Source organism: Ahaetulla prasina, chromosome 4, assembly GCF_028640845.1.
Source record: "Ahaetulla prasina isolate Xishuangbanna chromosome 4, ASM2864084v1, whole genome shotgun sequence".
Classification (NCBI taxonomy): Eukaryota; Metazoa; Chordata; class Lepidosauria; order Squamata; family Colubridae; genus Ahaetulla; species Ahaetulla prasina.
Genome location: NC_080542.1, coordinates 124,924,821 through 124,947,259, shown reverse-complemented (window position 1 = coordinate 124,947,259; position 22,439 = coordinate 124,924,821). Strand labels below are relative to the sequence as shown.

General features: G+C 38.0%; 1 protein-coding gene across 1 annotated transcript; it reads left to right on the top strand.

The window, feature by feature from the left end:
- Positions 1-380: 380 nt before the first annotated feature.
- LOC131198588 (1-aminocyclopropane-1-carboxylate synthase-like protein 1) lies at positions 381-22,310 on the top strand. Its single transcript, XM_058183386.1, has 14 exons — positions 381-637; positions 3,304-3,363; positions 3,702-3,772; positions 7,329-7,398; positions 8,325-8,391; positions 9,239-9,336; positions 9,537-9,614; positions 12,963-13,063; positions 14,571-14,657; positions 17,063-17,108; positions 18,087-18,228; positions 19,177-19,319; positions 20,263-20,416; positions 21,815-22,310. Exons 1-14 carry the CDS (start codon positions 470-472, stop codon positions 21,994-21,996), a joined length of 1,467 nt encoding a protein of 488 aa, XP_058039369.1. The 5' UTR covers positions 381-469; the 3' UTR covers positions 21,997-22,310.
- Positions 22,311-22,439: the final 129 nt, after the last annotated feature.

The window sequence follows — 22,439 nt, the reverse complement described above, 5'->3', positions numbered from 1 at the left end:
CATTTCAAGAGCGCCTGGTTTCCGCGAAGTTGCAGTATTTTCTTAGTGGTGAGGGTGGTGGAGGTGTCATTTATTTTTCTATGATTAGAAAAGAGGTAATCTGGGTGGGGTAGATTCCCCCTCAACCCGTTCTGTTCCACTGCAACAGGAGAGACAAGCCGGAGAAGAACCGTCCCGTCGTGTAGCATCTCGCTGCGTCTCCACAGGACGGACAAAAAGGGACAAAACACCCAACTGAACGAAGGCGAGAGGCGAGGGGCGGGCGAATCGGAACTTTAGGCCACGCCCACGGGGCGGGACAGAAACCCGGATCGGCCATTCAAAAAGGCGTTCATCCTTAGACAAGCCGTCACCGCCTCTGAGGCGGAGTCCCCTCACCTTTACACCTCATCGCCGTCACTGTCTCTTTCCTTTTCGCCCGTTTGCCTCAAGCCGGTCGGGAAGCTCCTCGCCTTTCCCCCGCCTCAGGATGACCGACTTCAGCGAAGACTTGCCAAGCGTTGGCGGCGGCGAAGCACCCGGTCAGGGAGAACTATCCGCTCGCGGAGCCCGCATCGCCGATGGCGCCACGGGGCTCCTGGACAAAGGCTTCGATAGGTACCTCGACGACCCTTTCGACGCGGACCAAAACCCTCAGGTGACCGCGAGGTTTCGACCCGCTCTCTGCGGTTTGCGTCGCCTCATATCACGTTGGGCTCGGGGAGGGGGAAACAAAAGTCGTCTTTGAGGTTGGATAACAGATTAACAGAGTTGGAAGGGACCTTGTGGGTCATCTAATCCAACCCTCCAACTAAGCAGGAGCCCCTACACCATTTCTGACAGATGGCAGTCTAGTCTCTTCTTGAAAGCTTCCAGTGATGAAGCTCCCACAACTTTCGAAGGCAGCTTCTGTTCTATGGGTTGATTGTTCTCACTGTCAGAAAATTCCTCCAGTTTCTAACCATTATTCTTTGTCTGGCCGCCTGACGCTTTGGAAAACAGCTTGACCGCCTCCTCTCTATGGCAGTCCCTCAAATATTGGAAGACGGCTATCATGTCTCCTCTGGTCCTTCTCTTCACTAGACCGGCCATGCCCAGTTCCTGCAACTATTCATTGTATGTTTTAGCCTCCGGTCTCCTAATCATCCTGGTTGCTCTCCTTTGCACTCTTCCTACCGTCTCATAATCTTTTTTATAATGTAGTGACCAAAATTGGATGCAATATTCTAAGTTTGGTCTTACTAAGGCTTTATAGAGTGGAATTAGTACCTCACTTGATCTTGATTGTATCCCTCTGTTGATGTAATTTAGGATTGCATTTGGATTTCTTGGTGATTTTTAAGTGGAGATTCCTCTCAAGTAAAGTCTCTGTGAAAATAAAATAGTAGGTAGGTTTTGGAGTCTGTAGAGATTCTCAGTCATTCAGGTCATGGTTCTCCCGATGGTGCTTTTTTCAGGACGCAACTGGACTTTCTTATTTTTTTTCTTTTGAAGACGTTTCACTTCTCATCCAAGAAGCTTCTTCAGCTCTGACAGGATAGTGAGAAATGGAAATATTTATATTCCTTGCAGACAGCTGATCATTCGCATCTTTTTAGAAGGTCATTGAAGCAGTTGGAGGTTTATTTGTGTACTCAGGCTTACCTGAGCAGTGCAAATGTTTCCTGTAGTCTGCAATTTTTCACTCTGGAAATCCATTTCTACTCCCACACCATTCAAAGGGTGTTCATCTCAAATTGTATAGCTAAAAGAATCTGTAGAGATTCTCAGTCATCAGGTCATGGTTGTCCCAAAGGTAGGTTTCAGAGGTTCCTGGCTTACAGTTGGAAGGGCCCCTGGTGAGAAGGTATTACATTTTCAAGGAAACAAGGGAAATTGGGACTTAAGAGAGGTGTGTGAATCCATGTTTTTGTAATGTGATGGGAAAACAAAAGAGTAAGCAGCAGGTTGACTGGGCTTTATTGGAAGTTTATTGGAATAATTTGGGGAGGGGAGGGTTGTGTGTAGGTAGTGGAAAAGGTAGAATGGATGAAGCATGATCAGGTGTAAGGATATCGGGTGAATTAAATGAACCAGGGGAAAGATGATGGCTTTGAACTATTTGGAGAGCAAAGATATCTATAAGAAATAAATGATGGGAAGTGGCAAGGGAATGAAATGATATTTCAGGTACCCCAGATGATGTGAGTAAAGGCAAAAGGAAGGCCAGGAGATGTGAGATTTAAGCACCTCTAGCTTTTCTTCCTAGAGCTGGAGAAATAAGGCAGTTATTTTACTTCCAAGTTACCAGAATAAGATTTGCAGCACTTTTCAGGACCAAAAGATGCAAACCCATGAATACTGCAACTTTTCCAAACTGGTGCCTCCTAAACTTGTAGGATTTCTATTCCCATTGTGGTTATGGTAAGATTATCTCAAAGGGACCAGGCTAGGCAAAACTGCTTTAAGAAACCAGAAATTCAAGAAGAGAGAAGTTGGCAGCAGCTGCAGTTTGTTTCAGCTCAGCTCTATTAAGTATCATGCAAGTCTGGTTCAATATCAAGTCTGGTTCCACTATCTCAAATTAACTCCCAGTCTGACATCCACTATGTTCTTAATCAGCAAAGCAGTTGTCTAGGACTGGAACACACTTACCAGACCTATACATAAGACAGCATTGTCTATGAAATTAGCTTGTAGGGAAGGGAAAAGAAAAGTTATATAAGTTGATTTTAAAATGTACAAAGTAAATACAGATTGTCCTTGACTTACAACAGTTCATTTAGTGACCATTGGAAATTACAATGGCACTGAAAGAAGTGACTTATGATCATTTTTCACCACCATTGTAGCATCTCCGTGATCATGTGATTTACATTCAGATGCTGGACAACTAGTTTATATTTATGGTAGTTGTAGTGTCCAATGATCATGTAACTATCTTTTGCGACCTTCTGACAAGTAAAGTCAATGGGGAAGCCAGATTCACTTAAGAACCGTGTTACTAATTCAAAAACTGCAGTGATCATTTAATGTCACAAAAAAAGTTGTAAAATGGGACAAAATTCACTTAACAAATTTCTCAGCAAGATAAAATTCTGGGCTCAATTGTGGTTGTAAGTCAAGGTCTACCTATAATGCTAGCTATCTTTGAGAATCAGATAACCCTGTTGCTTCTTTTCACCTATGGCAGGTAATATGTAACATTCACAAGTTATTTTCATATTGCTCTTTGGTTTAGTAGATTAACATTTCTGATGCGAAAATTTATTACTTTAAAATTTTGCCATATAGAAATAGAAGATGTTACTGGTCACTTGCTGAATTTGATACTTTTATTCTCAGGGCATTTTGAATTTTGGAACAAGCGAGAACAAGCTTTGTTTTGATTTACTACAGGAAAGGGTAAGTTTGGATTCTTATTAAATGTATAGGTTTCTAAATTTTAGAAATATTTGACAGATTGGTGGCTATGATTTTGTTTAAATAATCTAATAATATTGGAAAAAGATACTTATCATAAACACACATCCTTTGCTGTGTTGTAATTTCTTCCTATTAATAATTGATGTATGGAATATAATTGTCTGTAGTTAGTTTGTAAAGTTCTATGTAGTTATAAAAAAGTAAGATCAATTAACTGAGTTCATGTAAGTGAGCTAATTTCTGTATTGCCATGTAAATCAATAGAATCAAGTGACTTATAAGAATTATTGTCTCCCTTTCTTTACAACAATGGATAGCTTTCAAAACCTGACATGAATTATTTGGAGCCTCATTTACTCCAATACTCGGATACCCAAGGCATTAAAAGGTACAGTATGAAAAATCATTTCCCGATTAGTAAAACATCTTTTCAAACAAATTAACTTATCTATATTTTTAATTCCACCGGGAAGTCAAAGGATATACTGTGTGTATGGTTTCTATTTCTATGTTCACAATGTGTGTGATACACAGTAAAGGACAGGGTGGTGGGATTCCATTGACCATTCCATTATTTCCTAATAGTAATGTTTTTGTAATAAAGTTGATGGGTTTTCTTTCTGTGGATATATTGAAACTAAAGGCTGGATAAAAACATGATGATTTCACTTCACATTCTAATTTATCATCATCATATTTGAAGCCTAATCAGCTTTTCAGCCCTATTCTACATTATGCAATTATAATGACTATGACCATTTAATAACTATTAATGAACTTTTAATTGTGGTTATTTATAAAAAAATGATTTAAAACCATAATATTTTTAAATTAATAATTACATGTCTTCAATGTTTTTTCTGAAAATATATTTCTCATATGTTCCAAAATTTTGATTTTAAATTTGACAATTATTGTACTGTTTCACTATGAGTGCAAGCCATACTGCTATTTGAAGAGAGCAGAAAGATGTGGCCTTCTGTTGCAAGAAATTTTTCAGAACTGCAGTTGTGGTGGTAACATCCTCAGTATGCTTTTTAAAAATCCATGAGTATTAATCTCTTGCTCTTCTTTGTTTTACTTCTGCATCATGCTATAACAGATGTTTTCGCTTCTGATGATTCAAAGAGGCAGGAAAATGAAGCAAAATTTAAGTTTTCTCTATTCTTGATGATGTCAGCTACCAATTTCTTAAAAAAAGTTTCTTAGGACGTAGTTGATACTTCTAGGATGAGATCTTTCTAAACATGGAATACTTTCTCATCCAAATTCTTGGTGGTATCTATGATCAAACAACTTTAAAATAAAATTGTGTTCCTTACACTCAGTGGTAGGATTCAAATAATTTAACAACCGGTTCTGTGGGCATGGCTAGATGGGTGTGGCTAGGTGGTCATGTGATTGGGTGGGCATGGTCAACTTGACATCCCTCATGCCAAGGTGGGCAGCACCTTGCTGTTAGTGATTTCATTGGCCACGCCCACTCATCACATGACCGATGCTGCAGAAACAGGGTGATTTCCTACCTCCCCCCTCCGCCCTTGGGCTGGCAAAATAAAACCCCATCTAAAGAGTATTGCCTGCCTACTGAATACTGGCAAAAGGAGGCTGGGGGGAAAAAAGAGAAGGGCCCATGAAAACATCTCATTTTCTTTGCCAGGCTGGATTGGGATGGGGAGGGGTGGAGAGCAAAAAGCCTACTCAGTTCATACATACTCACCAGCAGGACAGCAAATCCCTCTCCTAGCTCGCTGGTTCAGGCATTGGGAGCTTGGGCAATTTTCTTCCAGCACTCGTGCAGGGAATCCCCGGAGCGCCAGCATGTTGCATGCTTTTCATTCAAAGCAGCCCGCACTGGAAAACACATGGCTGGGGTGGAGAAGCGGTCCTTATTAACAAGCTCAAAACTGTTGCTGCAAGCCTGCCATCCTCCTGGCCGGGTCTGGCCACGAGCGGCACTGGCACTGGCACCAGCAAGTAAGCAATGAAGTGCATGGCCACCGGAAGTACCATCCTGATCTTCACCCCATTGCCTACCAGTGCCAGTGCCAGTGTCTGTTCTGTCCTCCTCGCCTCCGTTTGAACGATGGCTTAATTAGCTGGCTCTTATCAGCTCTGGCAGCAAAAGAGCCAGCGTCTGCCAAGAGCCCTCATTAGCTGCCAAGACGCTGGTGAGTCACAACCTTCAGCTCTAGTCAATCAGTGGATTTGCCTGATACAAAGAGACACACCAGCTCTTGCTGGCTTTTATATCCTGTGGGGTGTGACTCCAAGACTCAGCACTTCCTAGGCCTGCCCCTCCCCTGCTTCTGTTGTTCCCTTCTCTCCTGCCTACGAAACCTAGGATTCAACCACGCCTGATTGCTGTCAGCTGGGTCTGCAGGCGTGGCCTGGGGGGGGGAAGAGTCAGGGGATGGAAGCCTCATTAGTTCTTCCACCTGGCCTGCTTCTGGCTCCTGGAGCTGAGCCAGGGAGGCCGGTGCTTCCAAGGTAAGTCCTGACGGCCCTTCCCCCTCACTGTCCAAGTCACTTTCTGGCAGCAGGCCCAGCTCCAAGGCACTTTCTGGCAGCAGGCCCAGCTCCAAGGCACTTTCTGGCAGCAGGCCCGGCTCCAAGGCACTTTCGGGCATGGGGCCAGGTTCGGGGGCTGGAGCCACAACAGTGTCGCTCGTGGCCAGACCCAGATAGAAGGACAGTCTGCTGATGAGCTTCAGGCCAGTGCTGTCCTGATATGTCCCACCATTCTCCTGGCCCATCACCGCCGTCACTGCCCTGTTTTTCGGGCCGGTCGAAGCTGCTTGGAAGGCAGCCTGTCCTTGCTACTTAAAAGCAGTTTCCAAGGCAGGAAAAGTTCAGGCAAGTTGTCTTCTTCTCAGCCTGAAACACACAGAAAACATGCACACATCTCACAGCGCTGGGATCTTCTGCGAGAAAACAGTACGTGGGCATGCACCATCTCCTCGCAGAAGATCCCAGCACCCTGAGGTGCATGTGCCTGTTTGCTTGAGGCTGAGAAGGAGAAGACTTCGCTGAACTTTTCTGCCTCCCTCTCTTCTGACACTGGCCAGGCAAATGAGCAGCCTCCTGACCAGTGGGGCAAATGTCCTACCAGTAGGGCGGTGCTAGCTGGGAGAGTGTCTCTCCCCACTGGCCGAGAACCACATGGCCATGTGGTTCCCACCAGGGGAGAGAGAGCACTCTCCTAGCTAGCATCGCCATGCGGCTTCTCAGCCAGCATTCAGAGGCAAGCAGAAGGCTCCGGGAAGCACAGAAATTGAGCCATGGTGCTGGTGGCAAAGCAAGACAGGCAATCCCGGGAACGAGGGGACAGCTAGCTAGCTAGGCCATGAGTGCCGCGTGTGATGGAGATGCAGCGGCAGCAGAGCTATCCAGGCAAAGCCGGGGATGGAAGGGGAGGCAGCGCAGTGACGGCAGCCTAGGCCAGCTCACGAGTCAGCACTCCACTGGGGCTTTCCGCGGCGGCAGAAGGCTGGGGGGGCTAGCCCGGGAACCAACTTGATCGGGGCTTGTGCCAAGGGGCAGGGCGGGGCGAGGGGCAGGCGAGCCAGCAATTTAACAAACAGTTCGGTTCGGTGTGCTCCGAGGCCAGTAAGTAGTGGTGGGGACGGGCGGGATGAGGGGTGGGGCGAGCCAGCAATTTAACAAACGATTCAGCCAAACCACCTAGAACCAGCAGAATCCCACTACTGCTTGCACCGTAATTCTTACTTTAATTACTGTTTGAGTAATTTTTTTGCTAGATTTAAAATCAAGCTTTCTGAAATAAAAATCAGTATATCAAATTGATGCTCAAGAGATAAAATATGCCATATATTGTTTGAATGCTATCTGTATGATTTTTCATATAATAATAGATGAAAATGTTATGGCAAATTATTTGGTTAATATGTTAATTATGGAAATATATTAATTTTAAATTTTAGCTTCCGAGAAGAAATAGCCAAATTTCTTACTGAATATGCAAATGCTTCTGTACCATTAGATCCAGAACAAGTAAGATGGAAGTATATTTTTTTTTCTTTCTTGATTGTTGGTAACATTTGAGGAAACTTATCTAAAATGTCATTTTTAACAAAGTTGATTAAATTTATTACTTTTAAATAATGGTTTGGAAAATATGCTGGGATATATCACAATATTTTTATGCTCTAAACAATGTCAAATTGTTTAGATAAATTTTAGATTCCTAACTTCTTCAGATAATTAGCCCCAGCATAAATATATTTATAATGATAATTTAGAAATAATATTCAGCCTTCTTAACATTTCTGAAAATGTTCCATTTCCGTTTGAATTATCTTCATTACCTATTTAGCATACTTTCCTATCAAATTAGTATAGCATTCTCCTTCACTGCCTATCAATTGTCACACAATGTGGAAATATTAGTTTAGACGTAGTACTTACTTACTGACTGCCTGGATCAGCTTTGCAACCAATCCTCACATTAATGATTGTCAAAGCATCCTGCAGTCACTTGATCAACATTTGGGTGCTTCATAACCAGCATTTATAGCTGTCATACCATCCCATGATCACCATTTGTAAGCTTCACAAACCAGCAAAATGTATAGACAACACAGAAATGCAAGTTGTGGTCATGTGATATCTTGCTTAATGACTGTAGTTATTTAATAATGAAAGGGGAAGTGACATCATAAAATAGGCACGTCATATGATTTTTCTCTTGGCCATCGCGGCACTTAGCAATGGAGATGCCAGTCCCAGTTGTGGTCAGCAAGCAAGGACTACCTGTAGTCCTTAATAATTTCAAATAACATTATAATCTACCAGACATTTTAATCCCATAAGGATTATTAGATACCAGTGAAAACCCATGATGTAATTGTTTTTAGACTGGTCCCTTAGTATTTCAAATGATTACCAATGTTGTTAATTGCAACTTGGCATTCGTCTAGATTATTGTGATGAATGGCTGCTGCGCTGTCTTTGCAACTCTTTCGACTGTGTTGTGTGATCCTGGAGGTAAGCTTTAGTGTGTATATGTATGTATGTCAACTCTGAAGTGAACCTGGCTGAAGCCTCATAGTTGCCACAAACTCTGAGAGAGGGAAGGGAGGGGGAAATAAATAGGCTTGCTAATAGTCAAAACAAAAAGTTTTCTTGTGAGAATCAAGATCATCCTAACAGGTGGCAGTTGAAAGAGGAGAGAAGTGACCAAGCAGCCTCGTAGCTACTTTCATTGGACAATGTGACAGGTGATATCTGAGAGAGGAAATATTTGCTCTTTTAATTAGAACTTTTAGAGTTGGTTTTCACTAGCTGTGCCGATATGATGTACTCAATAAACATGTTTTTTGAGGAATCTACCTGCCTCGGAGTTCTGCTTTTAGCGGGTGCATTACTCAGAATGCTTACAAGGTATATGTTTGTGTGTCTGATTTTCACGCAGTACATGTTACTGTAATAAGTTTCAGAGGTGTCTTTGTAAAAGCATATGTTTTCTATTGGCTATCAAGAGATAACTTTTCTGTCATTTAAGAGATAACTTTTCTGTCATTCAATTAACACTATGTGATTTTCAAAAAACACTGCTAAAATTAAATGGTTGGTATGCACTCTTAAAAACCTGAATATAATCCTAATAAACTCTCATTAGTTAATTATTTGTTTTTAAAATGAAAAAGGATAAAATACTGCTAAAATGTTTACTTAGCTAATAAATAGCATATTAATAAATAGTATTTATTTAAAAACCATTAGGATTTATAGAACACAATAATTAAAATGAAGCAAAATAATGTAGTGCTTATAATAGCTAGCAAAAGTCTCCTGAAAAAGATTTCCTTTGTTTGTTTGTGATTTTTTACAGATGGATATCTAATTCCAACTCCATATTATGGTGGCATAAATTCCAAAACTTGGCTATATGGTGGAATGCAACCTATTCATGTACCATTATTCAGTGAGGTATTTTTTTTATTAAATATAAATAAGGAAATGTGTCATTGTATTTACCCTTTTCAACAGAGGGAAGTTCTACCAGCATGCTTCTTTATCCCTAAATCATTGACTACACTGATGTTTCTTCAAGTTTGTTCAGGATTTTTTTTTTAGTAATAATTGCAATATCTTATTGAGTTACTAACATTGAGAGTTTTGGATTTTAGGTAGCTGACAAAGGAAGCCAGCCTTTTCAATTAACAGTTGAAAAATTAGAAGCTGCATACCAGGGAGCCAGGAAAAAGGTAGGAATATTTTTGTTTGAACTTCATATTCTACTGATAATTGTAGATGAATATTATTTGTAAAATGATTTTAACCTTTCTGGTAAAAATACATCCTGATAAAGTACAAGAGAGGCAAATGTGTTGAAAAGTGGGGAATTGATTGAGGATTTTTTTCATTATCTTTACACTTCCTATATTACCCCAATTCTACTCAGCAGTTAGCCCAGTAGGCACATTTGAAATTTCAAGAACATGTCATGAGTGCTTTCCCCAAATAGCTGAATATGGCCAGGCACAAAATACGCTACTAACGCAACCTTTCCTTCTATCTTTAGGATGATCCTATTATTCGTATCTTTATTTTCAAAGATTTGGGAGAGGATATTTCCAAACAAACTACTATTCAGCTTCTGCACACTACTTTCATTTCAAAAGTAATAAAACAATGGTGGCTGATAGATGCTTTTTAGTAAGCAGTCTTTCAACTTAATTTGTTTTAAATTTAAAAAAATATCCTAAAAGATAAGGTATTAATAGGAAGTTTAGCAATTATGCCTGTGCGTCTCTCTTAACCCTATACTCTTCATAGTTCACGTGGATTCTGAAAAGCGCTGAAAGAAACCTGAAGCACTACTGGACAAAAACTAGGATGAATCTGACCAGATACAATTTAGAGCTGTTATTAAGGCCTACCTTGTGGCAGAAATAGTAGTGAAACATCATTATTTCTTCACCCTCTCGGCATCCATAGAGTGTCGCCTGGCAACCCTGTTCAAGATCACCTGGTCCCTCCTCAGACAGGTGATCATCTCCAGGCCATGCAGGGAAATGGACAAAGTGGTTTCTACTTGGAACCAATGATACCGGTTCTATTAGAGATGCCTGGAGAAAAGTCTTACCTGGTTATATTTGGGGATGGTTTGAATATATTGAATGGTCCTGTTGGACCTGGGGAAGTGAAAAGGGCCCTTGATGCTGTCAGTGCAGTGACTTCTCAGTTAAATCTCTCTCCCTCCTGCCTGATGAAAGCTTTTAGAACTTGTTGACTGCCTGGTGATTCAGGCAGATTCTTCACTGCAGAAGGGGACGTTTCTAAGACCTTTCAAGAAAGCCCTGGTTTGCCCCTTCCTCAGAAAACCATCTCTTGATCTCACCTCTCTGGGAATTTTTGTCCAATTTCCACTTTTCCTTTCTAGAAAAGATAGTAGAAAAGGTGTGGTGGTTTGGCAGCTTCAGAGGGTCCTGGATGAAACTGATTATCTTGATTCTTTCCATTCAGGGTTCTGGCCTGGTTATGAGACAGAAAAAGTAGTGGTCACACTTTGGATGAACTCTGGCATGAGCATCCTTGACTTCTCAGTGGCCTTCAGTACTATTGACCATGGGACTGGTCAACGCAATTTTGTGATAGTTTGGCTCCTTTCTCCAAGGCAGGTCCTAATCACTGTTAATAGTGAGTGAGAGACCTAGGCCACAGCTGCTCCTTTATGGTTTGCTCACCACAATGTACTCCCCACTACTTTTTAACATTACATGAATTCACTGGGTGAGATCATCCGCCACCATGGAATGAGGTGTCATCAGTATTCTGGTGATACTCAACTTTACATCTCCATCCCCAGTGACTCAATGCACTACCCTTTCACAGTGCCTGAAGGCTGTGGGTGTCTGGATGTGGGACAACAGGCTTCAACTGAACCCTGGGAAAACCCTGTGGCTTTGGGTGGGTGGAACTTAGAGAGCTGGAACTTTAACATCTCCGGATGTTAATGGATGATGGGGTTGCATCATCACAAACAGACCCAGTGTGCAATTTGGGGATCTTCTGGACTCAAAGAGCAGGTAACATTCGTAGCTAGGAGAGACTTTGCACAATTTTGTTGAGCTCCTTCCTGGATTGGGAGTCCTTGCAGTCAGTTACTCAAGTCTGATAATCTCATTCTTGGACTATTGCAACAAGCTCTTGGGCAGGGGAGGGAGGTGGTGGGTTGCTACTTATTCGCCAGTGGTGGATTGCTACTGGTTCGCCCAGTGGTGGGTTGCTACTGGTTTGCCCCGGATCGGATGAACTGGTGGTGGTGGTGGAAGGCTCTAGCTCCCTACCCAGACACGTCTCTGCATCCACGGAAGTGGCGCGCACGCGTATCCACAAATAAACCAGTAGCGTCAGGTTTTGAAACCTGCCCCTGGGGACTATCCTTCAAGAGTCTTTGGAAGCTACATCTAGTGCAAAATGCAGCTGCATGTCAGTTCTTGGGTCCTTAGGGTGGCCCATGGTTGCCAGATTGCTTTTAGGTCTAATTCAAGTGTTGGTTATCACCTTTAAAGCCCTTCATTGCATGGTTCCTGGCTATCTGAGGAACCATCTTACCACATAGGAATTTGCCTGCCCCACCCATGCTGGCAGAAGGGGCTTGCTGCAGACATGTTAAGTAATTCCAACTGGCCAGGATCCAGGAGAACTTTTTCTGCTATGGCTCCTGTCCTTTGGAACTTCATGCAGCCCCCTCCCCTTGTGAAATTTGTAACCACTCTTGTGGCATTCTGAAAGGGTTTGAAGAACTGGCTTGGGGCTCCAAAGTGTTGTGTCATTCTGGATTAATGGATTAAATAAGACACACCCCCATTGGCATCTTGCTCCGTTGCCCCCATCTTTTTCAATTTCACACTAATTTAAAGTTATTTATTATTTTAATTCTTATTGGTATTTAATTGTAAGCCACTTTCATTTGCTTCCTGGTGAGGTACTATGAGTCATTGGAACAGCATATTTCTGTATCAGGATTGCAAAGTGTGAAAACTTCACACAATCTTTTTAAATCCAGTAGAATTCTTACTAACAATAAAATAACTAACAATTTCAGTAGCCAATTGTATATTTTTGTGGAATATTATGTATTTTCCTTCTTTTGATTACTAAAATTATTTCCATTGTTTGAAAAAATGCTGTGTATTTATACAGAAAGTTTTCAGTTTTTATTTTCAGTTATTTCATTCATTGTTTTTAATCTAGAATCAATTAAAAATAAAAATTCTAATGTTCTTGTTGGCTATAACTAGGTGAATACAATATGGTTGAAGTGCCTGTTTTAACTGATCTAAAATATCTGTTCTTGGATTTTTCTGAAATTTATCTTTTTAGCCATCGAGGATGAAAATTAATAAGAGAAAAATGCTGCAATTTTTAAGATCATTTCCTTGAATTGCAAAGACTGCTGTTGCAGGAATAAATATGCATGTAAACAGTCTATTGTTTTCTGTACCTGAGTGACATTTTTAATAAAGGATGGCAGTGTTGCAGACTCTATCTGCAAGTATGCTTGACGTCATGTTGGCGTCTCCGACTATCAGTTTTTCTTTTTTCAGGGCATCCGAGTCAGAGCATTAATCCTGATCAACCCTCACAATCCATTAGGGGACATTTACCCAGCACAGTTACTGACAGAATGTCTAGAGTTTGCGCACAGGTTTGCGTCCTAGCGCTATTTATTTGGGGTTTAATTTTCCATAATGCATTATTTCAGTTAAGAAAATGATTTTGGCAATTTCTTTTCATTTGGCAAGTACTAAATATGATTATCTGGCCTACTTAAGAAGTATATTGGGGCAATAATTTATCTTCTAAGTTTTGTGAAAAAACTAAGAATTCTTCAATAACTATGGTAATTTATGAAACCATAATAGTGATTATTAATGTATCATTGCCAGGGCAAGATTACTCTTGTTAAAACTCAAATGCCTGATGTATGTATGCATATATACATATATATGTCAGAAATTGAATAATGGTCATTGCCAAAATCAATAGTAATAGTAGTGTGTAATATATTAAACTCTTGATTTCAGAAGTATTTTGATAGCAATTTATGAATTGGGGATTGAGAAAAGCCTCTAATTTTAAAATTAGAGATTTTAAAATATTTTAAAAGCAGTAAATAGAAAGCTATATGGTATATGAGTAAATATATCTATATCTTTCACAAGAAGGGTGTTTTGTTTAAAACAAAAATAAGTTTCCAGGTGCCTCATTTTATTGCAGTATATTCAAATAGTTAATTGTCTTTGAATACATTCTTATAGTTCATTAATTTATACACTATACCTTTAAATATGTCCACAGTTTTTTGTCTTATGTCCAATGAAACATTGAATTTATTGATTTAAGTCAGAGAGACCAAAAAAAGAGGAGGAAACAAACAGAAAGACCACTAGTACAAAAACTAGATAACAAAGATAGTGATAATATTTTAAAGCTACCAAAAATAGGCAGGCATTGTGCTGCAGACAACATCAAGCAGCAAAAGAATGATTTTTTTCAGAAATATTTAATGGAATAATGGTTCTACAAACTGTAAATTTAAATCCTATAATGCTACCTTCCATCTTTCCGTGATTTTTTTTTTTATTTAGTGACTAGAGTAGAAATAACTTAAAATTTTTCAGAGCTTTTTAAGCCTCAAGATTACTGTTTTTCTGTCTATATGTCTTTAGAAATGTGGGACTGCATTTGACATTAGAAATAAAAAAAATAGTTAACAGAATTTTTCCAAGAAACAGTTTTTAGAAGTAGCTGTCACTACATTTCCAGAAATTCAGGAATATTTCTATCAGTAGCAGACTTCTGAATGTCTGCAAATATTAGAATTAAGAATTCAGTTTGTTATATATGTTGTGACTTTCATTGTGTAATGTAAGAGTTTCTAAGGGTTTTTAAATAGGTTTTTAATACCCTGTTTCCCCCAAATAAGACATCCCCTGATAATAAGCCCAATCGGACTTTTGAATGCATGGCAATAAGGCCAAGCACTTATTTCAGAGTTCAAAAAAATATAAAACAGGGTCTTATTTTTGGGAAAACACGGTACTAGACTTACAGATAGTATGTTAAGAATTACTGAATGAAGTAATGAATTCATGGATCAAAATTAATACTTGAAGACTTTAAGGAATTCTTATATACTTTTCTGCATATAGGTATGAGTTACATATAATAATGGATGAAATTTACATGCTGTCAGTATATGGTAATACCACATTTACAAGCATCCTTAGCTTGAAGAGGTAAGGACACACTTTCTAAATATCTATATGCATACAGGTGTGTTTCCATATTCATACATAGTTTTTCTGTCTCCAAATATGTCAGGCCTACAAGACAGATTATATCAGGAAACAAATTCCATAGGAAACCTTTATTGAGACTATAATATTTTTATTGAACCTTTATTGAGACTATAATAGAATTTTTCAATCTTTCCAAGGTTGACTTAGCCTTCCATCCTTTATAAGGTAGGTAAAATGAGGACCCAGATCGTTGGGGGCAATAAATTGACTTTGTATATAAATATACAAATAGGATGAAGACTATTGCTAACATAGTATAAGCCGCCCTGAGTCTTCGGAGAAGGGCGGGATATAAATGCAAATTAAAAAAAAAAAATTGCAAGACTTCCTATGAAATTTTCCTTTCTCCCTTCTTATACCCCAGAAATTTGGGTTAATCAAATCAGTTTCTTCCTAATATTTTCCCTCATCCTGGGAGATGAGGGAGAATATTCTGTACTTGTTGGTATCTTAACAGCTTCTGGATAATTTCTCCAAGTTCATCTCAATGGATAGGTAAAGGTAAAGATTTCCCAGCACATGCGTGCTAGTTGTTTCCGGCTTTGGGCTGCAGTCATTTCTCAATGGCTATCTCAGTGTTTTTCAATCTTTGCAAATTTAAAAGGTGTGGACTAGCTGAGAAATTTTGGGAATTGAAATCCACGCCTCTTAAACTTGCTACGGTGGAGAAAGACTACATACTTTTTCCAGAATAGTATTTGATGTAATATCATGATTCAAGAGTTAGTAGACTTTTCTACCCACTCTTTCTATTCTAACAAAACATAAAGTAAAAAAAACCATGAAAGTTGATATTTGAATTTTAATATTACCTTTGTTATTAAATGTACTATTTAATATTAAAATTAAGCCTGATAAAAATTTGTAACATGGCTAGCTCAATGATCTTCACAATAGGGGGCATTCATATTCAAAAGACTTTGCTGTCAGATCCATAATGTTTTAAGGGTTTAAAGATTAATACTAATATCAATAAGCAATTAGCAAAACTTATTATAGTTAGCAGTCTAGTTGCTGTATTCTCTATCTGTTGCAACTTTTGGATACATCTCAAGTGTGTCTGCATTACTTATGTAGAATATGTTGTAATTCTCATCCGGCAAAGGTCTCATCAACCACTGAAATATAGGTAATGATATACAGTATAGTAGCTTTAAGATCTATCCGGATTGTGATGCTCAATAGCAAATCTCTTTTGTCAAATTCATTATTTTTTTAAATAAAAAATACCATATTCTCTTTAATACTATGTTTATGATTTAACACTTTTTTGTGCAAAGAAATTTTTTATTAAGGCCTAATATGACGAAGTCCTAATACACTGCTTCATCCCTTAGTCTTATTGCAATATGGCAAGCAAACTTCTTTAAATCAAAGTTACCCCATCTTTGTTTGGAACGGTCTACCGTCATATTCAATTCTGGAACTAGAATATGTTATATATAGGTGGGTGGATGGATGGAATAGGATGAAGATGAGAAGTTTCAGTAGTAATAATGTGCCTTATAATATGTTCAGGATAGCAACAGTGTATTAGCCATAAGAGCAGGAAGGATGTACAAAAATGCTGGAAAACACGAGGACCCTCTATATATTTCATAAACCCAGCATAAGTTTTTATTTATTTGAAGTAACTGTTTTCCTGTATATTTGTAGCATTGCACATTCTCAGACAAAATACAAGTAATCCTCACTCAGCTACAGTGTTTGGGATTGGAAACTCCATCATTAAGTAATACAGTTGTAAGCCGAACAATTTAGCCGAACAACTTAGCAACAGCAGTTCCAGTTACCAATTTTTAAGCAAAGACCTTACATGATTGTGAATCTCTGTTGGCTTCCCCATTGACTTTGCTTCTGGGAATCCAGCAGGAGAAGTCACAAATTGTGATCATGTGTCTGTGGGACACTGCAACATTCATTAAATACAAGTTCCAGTTATCACCAGAACTCATTGTAAATTTGAACAGTTGCTGAATGAATAGTTTATTAAACAAGGATCACTTACATAGTCAAACCTCATAAACAGAATACAGTTCACTACCATAAAGCTATATTATTGTGGTCATTAAATGAGGACCATCTATAACTCCAATATATCAAACTTGCACTGATTTCTGCAGAGGGTACAATTTTATTATTTGCAATCACATTACATGGTTTTACATATCTTCAATTGATAATTATAATTATAAACCACTCCTTTGTAATTTTTGTAATTCCTTTGAATAATGAGGCCACTAGTAACTGTAACAGATTTTCTCTATCAGGATATAATTGTCCTTATAACTAAAGATTTTTTTAAAAGAATATATTAATTCTTTGTGAATATTTCTTTTTAGTTTACCTGATCCAGATCGAACCCATTTTATGTGGGGATTTAGCAAGGTAGGTTAGAAATACTTGATATTAATGTGTATTCAATATGTACCCGAGTACTTGGGTACAAGTGTCAAATTTTCCTCTCCTATACTATTCAGTTTGCATGGTAGAAATTATTAATGATAGATACTGCTATTGGTGAATCTGGAATTCAGAATTTTAGTCTCTTACAGTGGTATGACAGACAGTTTCTCATGGGACCTAGGCAATTTAATTAAAATCAAAGCATAGTTTAATCTCTTTAATCTAAAAAAAAAAATCAAAAGTATCCTCAAAGGAAGTGGTAAAAAGACCTCCCCTCCCTCAATTTTTCACAGTATTCAGTATCTAAAGCAGATCACAGGTAACACACAAATGGCATCCTTGTGCATTTATATTCCAGTCTGTGTGAAAATATGTAAGCAGCTTTTCTTGCATTCCAATTCCACATTTTAGAATTTGACCTTTCCTTATGCCTACCCCTAGAATGCTGTGCTAATGTGCATATATTACTCGGTGCAATAGTTCTTTCAAATGCAGTTAAGAAAGCATATATTTCTATGTCCTCTTCATGGTTATTTCTTGTTAATAATAAACTTTGCTGCTAAAGCTGTGACCCTATGAAAATAACTTGCTTTGCCCTCCCAAAGCTGCTAAGTCTGCATTAGGTGGTCTAGACTCAACAATTCCTGCCTTCAGACAGACGCTGTGGGATTTCTGTTTTTCTCAAAATTAAGGTGGTGGCCAAAACTATTGTATATTGCTATTAATTTGGTAAGATCACCACGGCAAGTTATTAATAAATTCTGCTTTGAATTATTTATGCATAAAAAGGTAGCAATTTATTTTTTTAAATTGTAAACTTTAGGATTATATAAATGAAATTTTAAAAATTCCATATTTTATCAGAATTAGAAATTCAGAAATTCTTTGGATATGCATGGGGCACTGCCATTTTATGGGGATTTGAAATTATGTTGTTCTTTATTTACCTCTCCCTTCTAGGATTTTGGCATGTGTGGTATTCGAGTTGGAATATTATACACCAGAAATCATTACATCAGGAAAGCAGTTAATCAGCTTGTGGTTTTTCATGGATGTTCTGGCCCTGTACAGCATGTTCTCCAACAAATCCTTAAAGACAGAGGTTAGACAAACCTGAAAATGTTACTGCAGATTCTCACAAACAGCATCTAAATAGTGAATGTAGAGCCAGTTTTTAAACCAGGAGTCTGAATTCTAGTCCTGCCTTAGACACAAAACCAGCAAGGGTGGCTTTGATTCAGTTTCTCTCTTTCTCAGCCCTGGGAAGGAGACAAAGGCAAACTATTTCTGAAATCCTGCAAGAAAGTTGTAGGGGCTTGTCCATGAAGCTGCTAGAATCAACAATGACTCAAAAGCCAAATAAAATAAAAATGAACTTTAATCTTTAGAACAATAGCTGTTGAATTTTTTTTAAATTATCACCCTAACTGTGACCAAAATATGATTTTCCAAGTATTCAGCTATGATTTTCCAAGTATTTCAAGCTATGTAACCAAAATTCACACCAAAATTCACACTAAAATCCAGCTAAAACCCACTGTATTTTTTCTAGTACAATTGGTCACTGTTATTGGTTGATACTATCTGTTAGTGATCATAATTAGAAAAATACTTAACAAGTATGTTAAAATGTCAGATTACTTAATCCTCCAATAGCATGAATCACTTTTTGAAGCCAAGCGGTTACATTTAAAACCATGAATTAACAAATATTCTCCCACATTCCTGTTCACGCTCTAAAATTCTTACTGAAAAACCATATTAAACAGCAATTGAAAAATTGGACATTAAATTGAAAAACTAGGAAAGTTTTTTAGAGTATTTTGAAAATGTAAGTATGCTACATGAAAACTGCTAAGTTTTCTTTGCTTTTTCCTGTTTTTGTCTGTGATAAAACCTAAGGTAGAAGACAATGTATAAATTCCACCCTGGTTCTGCAAAGGCAAAAAATGACACGATACGTCACAATAAGTCACACAACACGATCAAGTTTGACATGATATAAAGAAAAGGAAATAAAAATGCATTATCATATGTATTGTTTTGACAGACTGGCTGGATAATGTCTTTTTCCCAATAAATAAAAAAAGATTAAAAGAAGCTCAAAACATTCTCGTGGATGGCCTTGCAGAAATTGGAATACCTGTTTTAAAAAGCTCAGGAGGGTTATATGTGTGGGCTGATTTCAGGAAGGTATGTAAAATAAAATAAAATAAGTATTGATTGAAGAAAATAAGTTCTATTGGCCATTTGAAAAATAAAGATGAAAATATTGATATTTTAAAATAATAGTTGATGTTTCTATATCAATCATATTTTGAGGCAGTGATGTATAAAATACTTTGTTTCAAAACACTGAACATGAAATACTTTTTTTTTCACTATGGACATTTTGGAAATGTTCCAATCTAGTTTTACATTCATATTTAGAGTATTTAATGAAATTTTGCATTTGTTAACATTTTAAAAGAAAACATTTTGCATTTTAGTTAAACTCCTACAGGTTGTATTATCTTTACATATACCGTGCTTCCCAGAAAATAAGACCCTGTCTTATATTTTTTTGAACCCTGAAATAAGCACTTGGCCTTATTGCCATGCACTCAAAAGCCCGATTGGGCTTATTATCAGGGGATGTCTTAATTTGGGGGAAACAGGATAGTGATGAGCATATAGAATCATAACATATATCCTTAATAGTAAATTTATGTAATGCTCTAAATTAGGGGAAAAGTTGGAAATCTGAGAATTCATTGATAGGTAAATCAATGAATTCAAATCAGAATCAGTTTGGTGTAGTGATTAAGGTCTCACCAGGCTCTAGGTTGACTCAGCCTTCTATCCTTCTGAGGCGGGTAAAATGAGGACCCAAATTATTGGGGGCAATTTGTTGGCTCTAAACCACTTAGAGCGGGCTGTAAAGCAGTATATGGGTCTAAGTGATTGTCAGGCAAGAAGCTCATAGGATTGTTGTGGGGAAAATAGAAGGAAGAAATATTAGGTATGTTTACCATTTTGAGTTATTCATAACAATAATAAAGGTAGAAAATAAAATCTTTTATCTTTTTATTCTTTTCATATAAGATGCTTATTATGTTAATTAGAATTTTATGTATTCATGTTGTTGTTATTTTAGTTTTTAAAAACACAGACATTTGAAGCTGAAATCGATTTATGGATGAAGATTCTTGATGAAAAACTTCTTATTAGTCCTGGGAAGACCTTCTGCTGTTATGAACCTGGATGGTTTAGAGTAGTTTTCTCAGATTCTGTAGATAAGATTATTTTGTGTAAGTTTTGAGTTCTATAAAATCATTATGATTCTTTTTCCTTTTATGCAGCCTCCATTCCTGATATCAGCTAGATACATTAAGACTCAATCAGAAAATAGTTTGATATCTTATTCTATTGTTCATTCAAAAAAGCACAAACACATAATGAAAAATATTTTAATGTATCTATTTTTGTTATAATGTACCGTATTTTTCAGTATATAAGACACACTTTCCCCTCCCCCAAAGTGGGTGGAAATGTCTGTGCATCTTATATAGAAAATGTTTCCCGCCCACCCTTCAGCCTCTGCCTCCCAGCAATTTGCCTTCTTGCAGCAAACAACCTGGTCAGCTTCAGCACAGCCTGATTTAGTGCGTGCAGCTGATTGGTGGTTGGGTCTGCCTCCCGAATACTGCCTATCAGCTGTTCTAGGCTGTGGGGATCACCACTGCCCATCGCCGCTGCCGCCTCCGCATGCCCCATTTTTGGCCTCTGTGTGTCCCATTTTCGGCCTCTGCAGGCTCTGTTTTTGGCCTCCGTGCACCTCATTTTTGGCCTGTTCCAGGCAGTGGGGATGCCTGCTGCCACCTATCTCCATCACTTGGAATTGCAGAGGGCGAAAATGGGATGTGCAGAGGTGGAAAATGGGACACACGGAGGCGGCAATAGGTGGCAGTGGCAATGGGCGGTGACAATGGCAATGGACGGTGACAATTCCCACAGCCTGGAATGGCTGATAGGCGATATTCCGGGAGGCAAATCCAACCGCCAATCAGCTGCTGGTACTTAATCAGGCTGTGCTGAAATTGACCAGGCTGTTTGCTGCATGGAGGCAAATTGCTGGGAGGCAGAAGTGATTTTTTTTCTTGTTTTCTTCCCCAAAAGCTAGGTGCATCTTATAGTCTGGAGCATCTTATAGTCAAAAAAATATGGTATTTGATCTTTCTTGATCATTAGTGCTGTAAATGAAGTAAGAATTGTAAATAAAGATCATAGTACTTGATTATACTAATTGGATGTTTTTCTGAATCCTTAATTTATATTTACTAAAAATAAGTCAACAGAATTTGAAAAGTTAACTATTGTTTTCTAAAAAGGTTTTGGAAAAAAATTAATATTGAGACATAATTGAAGGTGATATGATCAGTTCAGATCAGTTTACATTGCTGTAACTTATAATTTAGAATTTTCTGGGTGAAGAATTGTTTACATTTCATTTCCAATATTTTTGTCTGATGAGAGACTTTATCTATTGGAATAAGCCTGTTTAGATTAAGCCTGGGATTTTATATTGCTCATCTGTGTCCCTCATAGCAATACATTAATTTTAGATTTGCTAAGCTTTTTGTTGAATGCACAAACACAATCTTGATATAAATGCATTCTCTAAAGTTGATTATTCTCTGTTTTTATAGGCATTCAGAGACTTCAACAATTGCTTTGTGATAAAACGGATAAACCCATTACTCTTTGTTCATCTCCTGAAGGAAACAAATGTACTGAGTCAGATGACAATGTTTCTGCTAATGTCATAAATACATCAGTGGATGATATGTCAGAGGGTTATGCACAGCTGAAGAAAATAGCTGTTTTCTAAAATCTGGATTGACAACACAAATAACCCATTTTTATGTATCATTTGACTCCCTTTTCTTTTTATATAATCTGAATATAGCTTTTACCTTGCAGTTTATAACCAATTTATGGTTATTAATTTAAAACCAGGACTATTACATCTAGGAATGATTAAGATTTCTCTTAACAGAAGTGTTAACTTATATTGGAAAACAACCAACCATTTCTCAATGTGTTTCTTTCAGACAGGTTCCAAGGCTTGAAGCAATGCTTCTACTGGTAAACAACTGGTTGGGAAAAAGTAGGAGGTGTGCTGGTGAACTATTAACACATTTCATTCATTTTCAATCTGTTTAAAATTGCTTTTACATATTTTATATGAATTTATGCTGGCAGACTTTCATTTTTTTTAATAATAATTCCCATTAGTCCATATTATTATTATACTTTGCAATATTTGAGTTT